The sequence below is a fragment of the Mustelus asterias genome, chromosome 3 (assembly GCF_964213995.1).
Source record: "Mustelus asterias chromosome 3, sMusAst1.hap1.1, whole genome shotgun sequence".
In the NCBI taxonomy this organism is placed as follows: Eukaryota; Metazoa; Chordata; class Chondrichthyes; order Carcharhiniformes; family Triakidae; genus Mustelus; species Mustelus asterias.
The window spans coordinates 148,305-164,061 of NC_135803.1; the positions used below are offsets into that span (position 1 = coordinate 148,305).

General features: G+C 46.1%; 1 protein-coding gene across 1 annotated transcript in view; it reads left to right on the forward strand.

Moving 5' to 3' along the window:
* LOC144485653 (uncharacterized) overlaps positions 1-15,342 on the forward strand; it is a 59,088-nt gene extending 43,746 nt beyond the window's left edge. Inside the window, exons 3-5 of the mRNA XM_078203754.1 lie at positions 7,526-7,664; positions 12,499-12,695; positions 15,202-15,342. Of these exons, the coding sequence (XP_078059880.1) occupies positions 7,526-7,664; positions 12,499-12,695; positions 15,202-15,342 (477 nt within the window). The remainder of the gene's footprint in view (positions 1-7,525; positions 7,665-12,498; positions 12,696-15,201) is intronic.
* Positions 15,343-15,757: the final 415 nt, after the last annotated feature.

Here is a 15,757-nt window from a genome sequence, read left to right on the forward strand (position 1 = left end):
CAGTGCAGAAGGAGGCTATTCGGCCCGTCGAGTCTGCACCAACCACAAACCCACCCAGGCCCTATTCCCGTAACCCCACATATTTACCCTTCTAATCCCTGACACTAGGGTCAACTTTAGAATCAACCTATCCTGCACATCTTTGGACTGTGGGAGGAAACCGAAACACCCAGAGGAAACCCATGCATACATGGGGAGAATGTGCAAACTCCACACAGGCAGTGGCCCAAGGCTGGATTTGAACCCGGCCCCCTGGTGCTGTGAGGCAGCAGTGCTAACCACTATGCCAGCCCCTGGATGGTGTCGAGCTTCTTGTGTTTTTGGAACTGCACCTATCCAGGCAACTGGGGAGTATTCCATCACACTCCTGACTTGTGCCTTGTAGATGGTGGATAGGCTTTGGAGAGTCAGGAGATGAGTTACTCGCCGCAGTATTCCTAGCCTCTGACCTGCTTTTGTAGCCACTGTGTTTATGTAGCGAGTCCAGTTGAGTTTCTGGTCAATGGTAACCCCAAGGATATTGACAGTGGAGGATTCAGTGATGGTAACACCAAGGGGCGGTGGTTAGAGTTTCTCTTATTGGTGATGGTCATTGCCCTGGCATTTGTGTGGCGTGAATGTTATTTGCCTCTTGTCAGCCCAAGCCTGGATATAGTCCAGTTCTTTTTGAATTTGAACATGGACTGCTTCAGTATCTGAGGAGTCGCAAATGGTGCTAAACATTGTGCAATCATCGGCAAACATCCCCACTTCTGACCTTATGATGGAAGGAAGGTCATTGATGAAGCAGCTGAAGATGGTTGGGCCTAGGACACTAACCTGAGGGACTCCTGCAGAGATGTTGTGGAGCTGAGATGACTGACCATCCACAACCACAACCATCTTCCTATGTACCAGGTATGACTCCAACCAGTGGAGAGTTTGCCCCCTGATACCCATTGATTCCAGTTTTGCTCGGGCTCCTTGATGCCACACTCGGTCAAATGTGGCCTTGATGTCAAGGGCTGTCACTCTCACCTCACCTCTGGAATTCAGCTCTTTTGTCCATGTTTAAACCAAGGCTGTAATGAGGTCAGGAGCTGAGTGACCCTGGAGAAACCAAAACTGGGCATCACTGAGCAGGTTATTGCTGAGCAGGTGCGGCTTGATAGCACTGTTAATGACCCCTTCCATCACTTAACTGATAATCGAGAGTACACTCATTGGGTGGTAATTGACCAGGTTGGATTTGTCCTGCTTTTATGTACAGGACAGACCTAGGCAATTTTCCACGTTGCCAGGTAGATGCCGGTGTTGTAAATGATGTGCTGGGCTCCTCCCTCACTGAGGATGGAGATATTTATGGAGCCTCCTCCTCGTACATCAGTCGCTGAAAGTAAGTGTGCAGGAACAGCAGGCGGTAAAGGCAGCAAATGGTATGTTGGCCTTCATAGCGAGTGGATTTGAATATAGGGATAGGGATGTTTTGCTGCAATTGTACAGGGCGTTGGTGAGGCCCCATCTGGAGTATTGTGTGCAGTTTTGGTCTCCTTATCTGAGGAAAGATGTCCTTGCTACAGAGGGAGTGCAGCGAGGCTGATTCCTGGAATGGCAGGTCTGTCATATGAGGAGACACTAAGACAATAGTATAATATTCATTGGAGTTTAGAAGAGTGAGAGAGGATCTCATAGAAACTTATAAAATTCTAACAGGATTATATAGGGTAGATTCAGAAAGAATGTTTCCAATGGTGAGGGAGTCCAGAACCAAGGGTCATAGTTTGAGGATACGGAGTAAACCTTTTAGAACTGAGGTGAGGAGAAATGTCTTCACCCAGAGGGTGGTGAATATGTGGAATTCACTACCATAGAATGTAGTTGAAGCCAAAATCTTGTGTGAACCTCTGAATTCCAGAGGTTAAATACATTGACCTGAACAGGTGCTGGACTGTGGCGACTAGAGGAATTTCACAGTAACTTCACTGCAGTGTTAATGCAAGCCTTACTTGTGACTAATTAATAAACTTTACTTTGATTTCAAGAATAAATTAGATATAGCTCTCGAGACTAAAGGGATCAAGGGATATGGGGGAAAGCGGGGGGGATCAGGATATTGAATTCGATGATCAGCCATGATCAAAATGAATGGCAGAGCAGGCTCGAAGGGGACGAGCCTTGATTAATCCTTGCCTCTCCAAGTGAGGATTAATTCTGTCCATCAGAAATCTTACCAATAATTTTCCTACCACTGATGTTAGACTCACTGGCCTATAATTACCTGGGTTTTCTCAAATACATTAACTGTCCTCCAATCCTCTGGCACCTCTCCTGTGGCTAAGGATTTGCAATTATATGTTAAACATGAAGACAAACAATATGAAATTTTTAGAAAGATTCATAAAATTTACGTTTCCTGGCCAAATTTCCACACCTGTCTTCACTTTGGATCATGTGGCCAGAAAGATCCTGCAACATTTGGGTCAGACTGTAATAAGCTTCAAGAGTCAGAATCCAAAAATCTCAGACCTGGTCCGTGGCTAGCATCTCCAGTCCCGCTGCAAATTCTCCATTCTCGCTGGCAGTAGGGTACAAACTCTCAAAATAAGAGAATCCTGGTCAGAGAGTTTTGAAATTACAGCATGGTCACTGCACATTGGGCAGGATTTTAGGGCCTCACTCGGGCGAGTCCGGAAATTCCCACCCGAGGTCAAGGGCACTTTCCATTGTCGGACCCTTGCCCGCTCCGATTCCATGGCGGACGAGGTGGTAGAGTTCCGGTGATAGTGCGCAAATAAAGAGCTTGAAAGCAGACCAATCCCTCGTGTTGAAATAGTAGCAAATAACCCGTCAGATTAGTAAGTGGGATCGCTCGTCAACAGAACCAGCGCCAGCACCAGGTTAACTCAGTCAGGACAGAAGAGTGACTGGGGGGAGCGGGGTGGAGGGGGGGGGGGTGGGGGAAGGGAAGAGTGTGACCGGGGGTGGGCAGATATTTGATTTGATTAATTATTGTCACATGTATTAACATAGTGAAAAGTATTGTTTCTTGCACGCTATACAGACAAAGTATACCATTCATAGAGAAGGAAAGAGAGTGCAGAATGTAGTGTTACAGTCATAGCGAGGGTGTAGAGAAAGATCAACTTAATGCAAGGTAAGTCCATTCAAAAGTCTGACAGCAGCAGGGAAGAAACTGTTCGTGAGTCGGTTGGTACATGACCTCAGACTTTTGTAGCTTTTTCCCGATGGAAGAAGGTGGAAGAGAGAATGTCCGGGGTGCGTGGGGTGCTTAATTATGCTGGCTGCTTTGACTCTGTCTACACTTCCCGCTGCCTTGGCAATGGATGGGAGGCTGATGGATTGAGCATCATGATGGATTGAGCATCATTCACAGCCTCCTGTAGTTCCTTGTGGTCTTGGGCAGAGCTGGGCCATACCAAGCTGTGATACAACCAGAAAGAATGCTTTTTATGGTGCATCTGTAAAAGTTGGTGAGAGTTGTAGCTGACATGCCAAATTTCCTTAGTCTTCTGAGAAAGTAGAGGTGTTGGTGGGCTTTTTTTAACTATAGTGCCGACATGGGGGAACCAGGACAGGTTGTTGGTGATCTGGACACCTGGGGGGGCGGGGTGGGGGTGGGGGGGGAAGAGTGTGATGGGTTGGTGGTGGTGGTTTGGGGGGGGGGGGGGGGGGAGGGGGAGAAGAAGAGTAACCGGGGGGGGTGGAGAGTGTGGGGGGGGGGGGGGGGCAGGGAATGACCGGGAGAAAGTGACCAGGCATGGACCAGATCGATTGTGAGGGAGAATAAAGACCAAAAGAAGATCAAAACATTTGCCAGAGAGATTGCAGTGATGGTGGGTAGAGCTTCATCCCAGGTACTGTTGAATGTCGACAGGATATAGTCAGACTGTCCATAAAATTCCCCAGTTCCCATTGGGAGGCACAGTTGGCCCTCGAGCAGGATTCAAAATGCTTTAACAGTGTACAGAGCTGTGTCAGCGAGGCATTCAAAAGCCCTTTTCAGGATGGGAATCAGTGGTTCCCCATAGGGATCTGTGCTTTGGCCACAAATATTCACTGTATTCATTAAATGTTTAGCTCAAGATATATATTGCAGTTTGCCAATAAGACAAATGCAGGTGACAAAGTCAGCTTTGCAACCATATTCACCTCCAGAATCCAAAGACTTTGGTTTCCCGGAAGCTGCTCAGTGGGTCTTCGTTCCTGGAAAATAATTACAATTCCCAATCGCTGTCACAAATAAAGTTTAACGGGATACCCGGCAGTGGAGGGTAGACATCTGCTGATCCATTCAGTGCAGCGCGTGCACAGCCCCGGATATCTAAGTGCATCACTGACCTTTATTGCTCAATCTTGTGTGACTGTACACCACGTGTCCCTCTAAGAAGTTGGATTAATACCATTCGGGAAGAGGTGGTATAAACATTTTCCACAGATATTTTCAACAGGACATGGAGGGGAAATGGTAATATCAACCAGCTAGTAACCCAGAATCTCGGGTTAATGCCCTGGGGACATGGGTTCAAATCCCACTGTAGCAGCTGGTGGAATTTGAATTGAATTTTTAAAAATGGAATCGAAAGTTAGCAAGTTATATAAACCCAAATCCGCCGTCCTTACCTGGTCTGGCTTACATGTGACTCCAGATCTACAGAAGTGTGAACAAACAAAGAACAAAGAAAATTACAGCACAGGAACAGGCCCTTCGGCCCTCCAAGCCTGCACGGACCATGCTGCCCGACTGAACTAAAACCCCCTACCCTTCCGGGGACCATATCCCTCTATTCCGATCCTATTCATGTATTTGTCAAGATGCCTCTTAAAAGCCACTACCGTATCTGCTTCCACTACCTCCCCCGGCACCGGGTTCCAGGCACCCACCACCCTGTGTAAAAAATCTACCTTGTACATCTCCTTTAAACCTTGCCCCTCGCACCTTAAACCTATACCCCCTAGTAATTGACTCTTCCACCCTGCGAAAAAGCTTCTGACTATCCACTCTGTCCATGCCTCTCATAATCTTGTAGACTTCTATCAGGTCTCACCTCAACCTCCGTCGTCCCAGTGAGAACAAACCAAGTTTCTCCAACCTCTCCTCATAGTTGATGCCCTCTATACCAGGGAACATTCTGGTAAATCTTTTCTGTACCCTCTCCAAAGCCTCCACATCTTTCTGGTAGTGTGGCGACCAGAATGGAACACTATGTTCCAAGTGCGGCCTAACTAAGGTTCTATAAAGCTGCAACATGACTTGCCAATTTTTAAACTCAATGCCCCGGCCGATGAAGGCAAGCATGCCGTATGCCTTCTTGACTATCTTCTCCACCTGCATTGCCACTTTCAGTGACCTGTGTACCTGTACACCCAGATCCCTCTACCTATCAATACTCTTAAGGGTTCTGCCATTTACTGTACATTTCCTATCCTTATTAGACCTTCCAAAATGCATTTACCTCATATTTGTCCGGATTAAACTCCATCTGCCATCTCTCCGCCCAAGTCTCCAACCGATCTATATCCTGCTGTATCCTCTAATGGTCCTCATCACTATCCGCAAATCCACCAAACTTTGTGTCATCTGCAAACTTACTAATCAAACCAGTTACATTTCCTCCAAATCATTTATATATATTACAAACAGCAAAGGTCCCAGCACTGATCCCTGAGGAACGCCACTTGTCACAGCCCTCCATTCAGAAACGCACCCTTCCACTGCTACCCTCTGTCTTCTTTGACCGAGCCAGTTTTGTATCCACCTTGCCAGCTCACCTTTGATCCCAGGGGACTTCACCTTCTGCACCAGTCTGCCATGAGGGACCTTGTCAAAGGCCTTACTGAAGTCCATGTAGACAACATCCACTGCCCTACCCTCATCAATCATCTTCGTCACTTCCTCGAAAAACTCAATCAAGTTAGTGAGACACGACCTCCCCTTCACAAAACCATGTTGCCTCTCGCTAATAAGTCCACTTATTTCCAAGTGGGAATAAATCCTGTCTCGAAGAATCCTCTCCAATAATTTCCCTACCACTGATGTAAGGCTCACCGGCCTGTAACTACCTGGATTATTCTTGTTACCCTTCTTAAACAAAGGAACAACATTGGCTGTTCTCCAATCGTCTGGGACCTCCCCTGTAGCCAGTGAGGATACAAGGATTTCTCTCAAGACCCCAGCAATTTCCTCCCTTGCCTCTCTCGGTATTCTGGGGTATATCCCTGGGGACTTGTGGTTGACTCTCAATGTCCTCTGACATGGCTTAGCGAGCCACTCAGTTCAATTAGGGATGGGCAACAAACGTTGGCCCTGCCACTGATATCCCAACCGTGCCTCAGTGGGAATCATTCTTTCTCTGAGCCAAAGGCTGTGGATTCAAGGCTGACATTCCAGTGTAGGACTGAAGTGGCGCTGTACAGTCATTATGACACAGAAAGAGGCCATGTGGCCCATCAAGTCTACGTCAGCTTTCTGTAGAGCAATCCAATCACATGCATTTCCTTGCCATATCCCCAGATGCATTGACTTTCAGAGAAGCTGTTAAACTGAGTCTCCAAGTGGAATCATATGCCCATGATGAGTTAGTCATAGAATCATAGAAATCATAGAAACCCTACAGTGCAGAAGGAGGCCATTCAGCCCATCGAGTCTGCATCGACCACAATCCCACCCAGGCCCTACCCCCACATATTTTACCCACTAATCCCTCTAACCTACGCATCCCAGGACTCTAAGGGGCAATTTTTGTAACCTGGCCAATTAACCTAACCCGCACATCTTTGGACTGTGGGAGGAAACCGGAGCACCCGGAGGAAACCCACGCAGACACAAGGAGAATGTGCAAACTCCACACAGACAGTGACCCGAGCCGGGAATCGAACCCGGGACCCTGGAACTGTGAAGCAGCAGTGCTAACCACTGTGCTACCGTGCCGCCCAGAGTCATAGAAATTTCCAGGATGGACAGGCCCTTCAGCCAACTTGTCCATGCCGCCCAGTTTTTCACCATTAAGCTCATCCCAATTGCAAGCGTTTGGCCCCTATCCCTCTATACTCACCTTATCCAGTTTAGTGGCGGAGGGCAGAGGGAGGGACACTGCATGCAATTAGGCGAGAAGGTGGTAGGTGGGGACCCGCCACTTCTCCAACTCCACCACAAAGAAGTCAGTGGTGGAAGACCCACAGATGGACAGAAAATTCAAAGGAGCAGAAGTCATGTTTCAGTTTTATTAAGTCCTGGTTAGACCACACCTGGAGTCACTACCAGCAGTCCTGGGTAACACACACCTCAGCAAGGATTTACTGGTCTTGGAGGGAGGGAGTGTTTGTTGATTTACCAGAATGATATCTGGACTCCAAGGGTTAAATTGAGAGGAGAGATTACACAAACTGGGGTCATATTCACTTGAATTTAGAGGGCAATTTGATTATTTTTTAAAAAGATGTTAAAGGGAACTGATTGTGTTGATGGAGAAAAACTTTCCTCTTAGTGGAATGCCACAATTGGTCTAATTTCAATCTATATTTTCAGAACCTGAAAGAATTGTACCTCGAAAACAATGAAATTCAGTTTCTGCCCTTGACAATCGGCTTGCTGCAGAACTTGACTGTGCTCGATTGCCATGATAATCGCTTGCTGGAGTTACCCGAATCAATCACAGACATCCATGGTATGCATTTGCTATCTTCCAATCTAATGGGACCCTCCCCAAATCTAGAAAGTTTTGAAAAACTGAAACCAATCAGCCAGAGGTGCCAAGTGGATGATCCATCTCGGCCTCCTCTAGTGGTCCCCAGCATCTCAGATGCCAGTCTTCAGCCAATTTGATTCACTTCATGTGATATCAAAAACATTTGGAGGCACTGGATACCACAAAGGCAATGGACCCTGATAACATTCTGGCAATAGTACTGAAGGCTTGTGCTCCAGAACTTGCCGCTTCCTTAGCCAAGCTGTTCCAGTACAGTTACAACACTGGCATCTGCCCGGCATTGTGGAAAATTGCCCAGGTATGTCCTGTAGACAAAAAGCAGGGCAAATCCAACGCGGACAATTACCTCCCCATCAGTCTACTCTCAATCATCAGTAAAGTGATGGAAGGGAGTCATCAACAGCGCTATCAAGCAGCACTTACCCAGCAATAACCTGCTCAGCGATGCCCAGTTTGGGTTCCGCCAAATCTCCAGCAGGGTGGTGGAGGCAGGCACGCTGACATCGTTTAAGACTTACCTGGATAGTCACATGAGCAGCCTGGGAATGGAGGGATACAAACGATTGGTCTAGTTGGACCAAGGAGCGGCACAGGCTTGGAGGGCCGAAGGGCCTGTTTCCTATGCTGTACTGTTCTTTGTTCTTTATTTGATCGAGTGTGGCATCAAGGAGCCTTGGCAAAACTGGAGTCAATGGGAATCAGGGGAAAACTGTGCGCTGGTTGGAGTCATACCTGGCAAAAAGGAAGTTGGTGATTGGAGGTCAATCATCTCAGCTCCAGGACATCTCTGCAGGAGTCCCTCAAGCCCAGCTTTCTCCAGGACTTGCCCCCGATTCCCATTGACGCCAGTTTTGCTCCAGGAAGGCTCCTTCCATCGGGAAAAAGATACAAAAGTATGAGGACACGTACCAACCGACTCAAGAACAGCTTCTTCCCTGCGGCCATCAGACTTTTGAATGAACCTCCTTATATTACACTGATCTATCTGCACACCCTAGCTATGACTGTAACACTACATTCTGCACTCTCTCCTCTCCTTCTCCCCTAAATACTCTATGAATGGTATACTTTGTTTGTATAGCACACGAGAAACAATACTTTTCAGTGAATGCCAATACATGCAACAGTAATAAATCAGTCTCACAACACCAGATTAAAGGTCCAACAGGTTTATTTGGAATCACGAGCTTTCAGAGCGCTGCCCCTTCATCAGGTGAATGGAGAGTCCACTGGTGTTGGGAGACTACTTACTGTGCCTACCCCAGTCCAACACTGGCATCTCCACATCATCAGTAATAAATCAAATCAAAATGTCTCACACATTCAAATGCTGCCTTGATGTCTCGGGCTGTCACTCTCACCTCACCTCTGGAATTCAGATCTTTTAGAATCATAGAACTTTACAGCATGGAAGCAGGCCCTTTGACCCAACTTGTCCATGCCGCCCTTTTTTTTAAACTCCTAAGCGAGTCCCAATTGCCCGCATTTGGCCCATATCCCTCTATACCCATCTTACCCATGTAACTGTCTAAATGCTTTTAAAAGACAAAATTGTACCTGCCTCTACTACCACCACTGGCAGCTGGTTCCAGACACTCATCACCCTCTGTGAAAAAATTGCCCCTCTGGACACTTTCGTATCTCTCCCCTCTCACCTTAAACCTATGCCCTCTAGTTTTAGACTCCCCTACCTTTGGGAAACGTTATTGACTATCAAGCAGATCTATGCCCTTCATTCTTTTATAAAATCACCCCTCAGCCTCCTACGCTCCAGAGGAAAAATGTCCCAGTCTATCCATCCTCACCTTATAACTCAAATCATCAAGTCCCGGTAGCATCCGAGTAAATCCTTTCTGCACTCTTTCTAGTTTAATAATATCCTTTCTATAATAGGGTGAGCAGAACTGTACACAGTATTCCAAGTGTGGCCTTACCAATGTTTTGTACAACTTCAACAAGATGTCCAAACTCCTGTATTCAATGTTTTGACCAATGAAACCAAGCATGCTGAATGCCTTCTTCACCACTCTGTCCACCTGTGACTCCACTTTCAAGGAGCTATGAACCTGTACCCCTAGATCTCTTTGCTCTGTAACTCTCCCCAATGCCCTGCCATTAACTGAGTAAGTCCTGCCCTGGTTCAATCTACCAAAAGGCATCACCTCGAATTTATCTAAATTAAACTCCATCTGCCATTCATCAGCCCACTGGCCCAATTGATCAAGATCCCTTATCCATGTTTGAACCAAGGCTGTCATGAGGTCAGGAGCCTGACAAAACCCAAACTGGGCGTCAGTGAGCAGGTTATTGCTGAGTTAGTGCTGCTTGATAGTGCTGTTGATGACACCTTTATCAATGTCCTTCCTTTCATCATAAGGTCAGAAGTGGGGCTGTTCACTGATGATTCAGCTTCGAAAGCTTGTGTGGCTTTTGCTACCAAATAAACCTGTTGGACTTTAACCTGGTGTTGTTAGACTTCTTACTGATGATTGCACAATGTTCAGCACCATTCGCCACTCCTCAGATACTAAAGTAGTCTTTGTCCAAATGCAGCAAGACCTGAACAATATCCAGGCTTGGGCTATAAGTGGCAAATAACATTCATGTCACACAAGTGCCAGGCAATGACCATCTCCAACAAGGGAGGATCTAACCATCGCCCCTTGACATTCAATGGCATTACCATCACTGAATCCCCCACTATTAACATCCTGGGGGTTAGCTGACCAGCAATTGAACTGGACTAGATATATAAATACTGTGAGCAGGTCAAAGGCTTGGAATCCTGCAGAGGACACAAGTCAGGAGTGTGATGGAATACTCTCCACTTGCCGAGTGAGTGCAGCTCCAACAACACTCAAGAAGGTCAACACTATCCAGGACAACCACATTCGCAAACATTCAATCCATCCATCACCGACGTACAGTGGCAGCCGTGTGTACCATTTACAAGATGCACTGCAGGAACTCACTAAGGTTCCTTAGGCAGCACCTTTCAAACCCATGACCAGTACGATCTAGAAGAACAAGGGCACAACAGACACTGAAACACCACGGAGGTTCCCCTCCAAGCCACTCACCTTCCTGACTTGAAAATATATGGGTGTTCCTTCGCAGTCGCTGGGTCAAAATCCTGGAACACCCTCCTTAACAACTCAGTGACTGCAGTGTTTCAAGACGGCAGCTCACCACCATCTTCTCAAGGTGGGCAATAAATGCTGGCCTAGCCAACAATGACCACCTCCCATAAATGATTTAATAAAAAAAGCTAAATAAGAACATAAGAACACAAGAACTTGGAGCAGGAGTAGGCCATCTGGCCTCTCCAGCCTGCTCCGCCATTCAATAAGATCATGGCTGATCTTTTTGTGCACTCAGCTCCACTTATCGCCCACTTACCTTAACCCTTAATTCTTTTACTGTTCAAAAATGTATCTATCCTTGCCTTAAAAACATTCAATGAGGCAGCCTCAATTGCTTCACTGGGCAGGGAATTCCACAGATTAGCAATCCTATGGGTGAAGAAGTTCCTCCTCAACTCAGTCCTAAATCTGCTCCCCCTTATTTTGAGGCCATATCCCCTGGTTCTAGTTTCACCTGCCAGTGGAAACAATCTCCTTGCTTCTATCTTATCTATTCCCTTCATAATTTTATGTGTTTCGATAAGATCTCCTCATTCTTCTGAATTCCAATGAGTATAGCCCCAGTCTACTCAGTCTCTCCTCATAAGCCAACCCTCTCAACTCCAGAATCAACCTAGTGAATCTCCTCTGCACCCCCTCCAATGCCTGTATATAATTTCTTAAGTAAGGAGACCAAAACTGTACACAGTACTCCAGGTGTGGCCTCACCAGCACCTTATACAGCTGCAACTTAACCTCGCTGTTTTTAAACTCCATCCCTCTAGCAATGAAGGACAAAATTCCATTTGCCTTCTTAATTATCTGCTGCACCTGCATACCGACTTTTTGTGATTCCTGCACAAGGACACCCAGGTCCCTCTGCACAGCAGCATGCTGCAATTTTTTACCATTTAAATAATAGTCCATTTTGATGTTATTCCTACCAAAATAGATGACCTCACATTTACCAACATTGTACTGCACCTGCCAGACCCTTGCCCACTCACTTAGACAATCTCTATCCCTTTGCAGACTTTCAGCGTTCTCTGCACACTTTGCTCTGCCACTCATCTTTGCGTCATCTGCGAATTTTGACACACTACACTTGGTCCCCAACTGCAAATCATCTGTGGAAGTCGTAAACAATTGCAGTCCCAACACTGATCCCTGAGGCACACAACTAGTCACTGATCACCAACCAGAAAAACAGCCATTTATCCCCTCTTTTTGCTTTCTGTTAGTTAACCAATCCTCTATCCATGCTAATACATTACCTGTAAAACTGTGCACCTTTATCTTATGCAGCAGCACCTTGTCAAATGCCTTCTGGAAATCCAGATACACCACATCCACAGGTTCCCCATTGTCCCCTGCACATGTAATGTTCTCAAAGAATTCCATCAAATTAGTCAAACAAGACCAGCCCTTCATGAACCCATACTCATGGTGTAGGGAGTAATGTATTAGTATTAATAATCTTGATTTTTAACCAATGACCTAGGTATGGGCTGTTAATCATAAACAATAATATTTGTTTAGTGTACAAATTTCCTACAACTGGAGAAGCCTGGGTACTTGGAACAGAATCAAGGACAATGGAACCTAATAGTGGACCTTTAGTCAGTTGGAAAGAAAAGGACATTTATGAAATATGGTGTGGTTTTCTACAGGGTTACAGAAGCTTCTGGCAAGTTGTAATCGAATCACTCACCTCCCAGCAAACTTTGACCAACTGAAGAAGCTGGAAATTCTGTCATTAGAAAGGAACCCATTGGAAAAGCCTTTAGATGAAATTTGCCATCAGGGAATATCTTCTGTTTTCCAATACTTACAGGCAAAGAAGGCTCAGCATTTCAAGGCAACCAAGGTACTAATATTTCCATTTAAAAGATAAGTAAAAAAAAAGTTTCGGAAATCACAATCACTTTCAATCGGCCTCTTGTCCCAATTATATCACAGTAAGAGTTTTAACAACACCAGGTTAAAGTCCAACAGGTTTACTTGGTAGCAAATGCCATTAGCATTTGCTACCAAATGGCATTTGCTACCAAATAAACCTGTTGGACTTTAACCTGGTGTTGTTAAAACTCTTACTGCGTTTACCCCAGTCCAACACTGGCATCTCCACACCAATTATATCAGTCAGGCTCCTGCTCCAGTTAATTGCCAATGTCTGTCAGGCAACAGCAGAGTCACTGTGGGCTGCTATTCCTGACAAAGTCAATTGTCCGCTGACTCTCTCACGTTGATAACGAGTAGTTGGGTAAGATACAGGGCAGTGGGAAGAGGGGAATTTCCTCGAGAACAGTGGAGGCAGAGGAAGAGCAAAAAGCAGAAACTGGGAACAGAAGAAGTAGAGGATGGTGAAGGGAAACCAGAATGGGAGGAAATCTCCAGCATCTCCTTACAGATGCTGCCCTCTTTTTAGGTCAAACCAAATAAACAAACTCAGCCTGTTGAGATTTTCCAGCATTTACTCTTTTTGTTTCAGAATGGAAGGAAGGTTGAAACCGTCAACAGTTAAACAGAATTTACAAATTACAGTAATTAATATTAATGCCGGTAACACTCATCTTTCCCTCAATAGTAACAAATCAATAGTAACCGGTAGCAGTGAGTGTAACAGCTTGATATTCTACCTGTGTCTGGTGGCAATGCTATAACTCACTGATATTCACCCTTCGTTTCCCATCACTGCAGAGGCAGTGATTGGGTCCCCAGTCAGAGCCACTTTTAAATAAACTCCCTGTTTCTGGAAGGTGCTAAATCTGAACCTGGAGCTGCAGGCACGAGAATCATAGAATCCCGACAGTGCAATCCCGACATTCGGCCCATCGAGTCTACACCGACCACAAGCCTCACCCTAGTGACCACTGCTGGTCTCTGCTTGTGCTTCACATAGAACATAGAATAGTAGAGCACAGAACAGGCCCTTCGGCCCACGATGTTGTGCCGAGCTTTATCTGAAACCGAGATCAAGCTATCCCACTCCCTATCATCCTGGTGTGCTCCATGTGCCTATCCAATAACCGCTTAAATGTTCCTAAAGTGTCTGACTCCACTATCACTGCAGGCAGTCCATTCCACACCCCAATCACTCTCTGCGTAAAGAACCTACCTCTGATATCCTTCCTGTACCTCCCACCACGAACCCTATAGTTATGCCCCCTTGTAATAGCTCCATCCACCCGAGGAAATAGTCTTTGAACGTTCACTCTATCTATCCCCTTCATCATTTTATAAACCTCTATTAAGTCTCCCCTCAGCCTCCTCCGCTCCAGAGAGAACAGCCCTCGCTCCCTCAACCTTTCCTCATAAGACCTACCCTCCAAACCAGGCAGCATCCTGGTAAATCTCCTCTGCACTCTTTCCAGCGCTTCCACATCCTTCTTATAGTGAGGTGACCAGAACTGCACACAATATTCCAAATGTGGTCTCACCAAGGTCCTGTACAGTTGCAGCATAACCCCAGGGCTCTTAAACTCCAACCCCCTGTTAATAAAAGCTAACACACTATAGGCCTTCTTCACAGCTCTATCCACTTGAGTGGCAACCTTTAGAGATCTGTGGATATGAACCCCAAGATCTCTGTTCCTCCACAGTCTTCAGAACCCTACCTTTGACCCTGTAATCCACATTTAAATTAGTCCTACCAAAATGAATCACCTCACATTTATCAGGGTTAAACTCCATTTGCCATTTTTCAGCATGTTGGAACTGGACATAAAGCATCAGACAGAACAGAGGGAGCAGAGTCAGAGTCTAAAACAATTCCCACCAGGCACAGGTCCGCACCAATATTTCCAAATTATTCCTGAGCTCAGCTTCATGACGCAGTTTCCACAGAATTGGAGATTACAGAAAGGAAGTCGTTCACCTCACAGTGCCGGTGCTCTCTCTCCTATAACCTCAAGCTCCCTTTTATATTTTTCCCTTACAAATATTCCGATCACTCCTTTTTAAATAATATTTCAGTCTCTCTCTCATTAACTGTTTGCAGTGAAGCATGAACAGTCTGGTAGCCCTTCCCCTTGGTCTCCCTTCCTGAGCTCCTCAAAAACATTTCATTATTTACCACAGTAAACTTGCAAGGTTTTCCTCGCCTTTGCTAACTGCTCCTCTCGGTGCTGCTGCTACTCACCATGTTGCTGCTGTGTTTCACTCTGCATCTGTTTCTGGGCTTTAGTCACCCTCTGACCCAGTCTGCTGCTGCCTTTTGGTCTCTCCTTTATCCACTTCCAATCTTTCACCAATTTCCACCACTTCATCTCCATTTCCTCTCTCCATTTCACACCAAACCAGTTTGATGTGCAGTCAGCTGTAAGCTGCAAGTTCTCGCTTCAATCTTAACTCAATGCTCATTCCTCCGACAGATCCAAGCTTGGTGGCGTGGACAAATGGTCCGAAAAGAGCTGGGACAATTCAAAAACCTGTTCCCAAAGAAAGATAAAAAGGGGAAGAAAGACAAAGGAAAAGATGGAAAAGGGAAGCCGCAGAAAGGGAAGAAAAAGTAATAAAACTCTTAAAGTTGTGAAATCAGATGGAATGAGTGGAAAGCGCACAAAGGCTGGAGGATTCGACTTCAGAAAATAGAATTTCTTCACCTCAAAGAAAATAAATGATAGAGTGGAGAAAAAAAGAGAATTGTTTCCACAAAAGCCCGAACCCCCGGAGGGAGATTCCTCTTGAGGGACGTAACCCCCCTGAAGGGAGGTTCCCCCCCCGAAAAGGAGGTTCTCCCCCATACCCCTACCCAAAGAGAGGTTCCCCCCGTACGCCCCCAAAGGGAGGTCCCCCCCCCCCCCCCCGCAAAGTGTGGAGTTTGCACATTCTCCTCATGTCTGCGTGGGTTTCCTCCGGGGGCTCTGGTTTCCTCCCAGTCCAAAGATGTGCGGGTTAGGTTGATTGGTCATGCTAAAATTGCCCTTA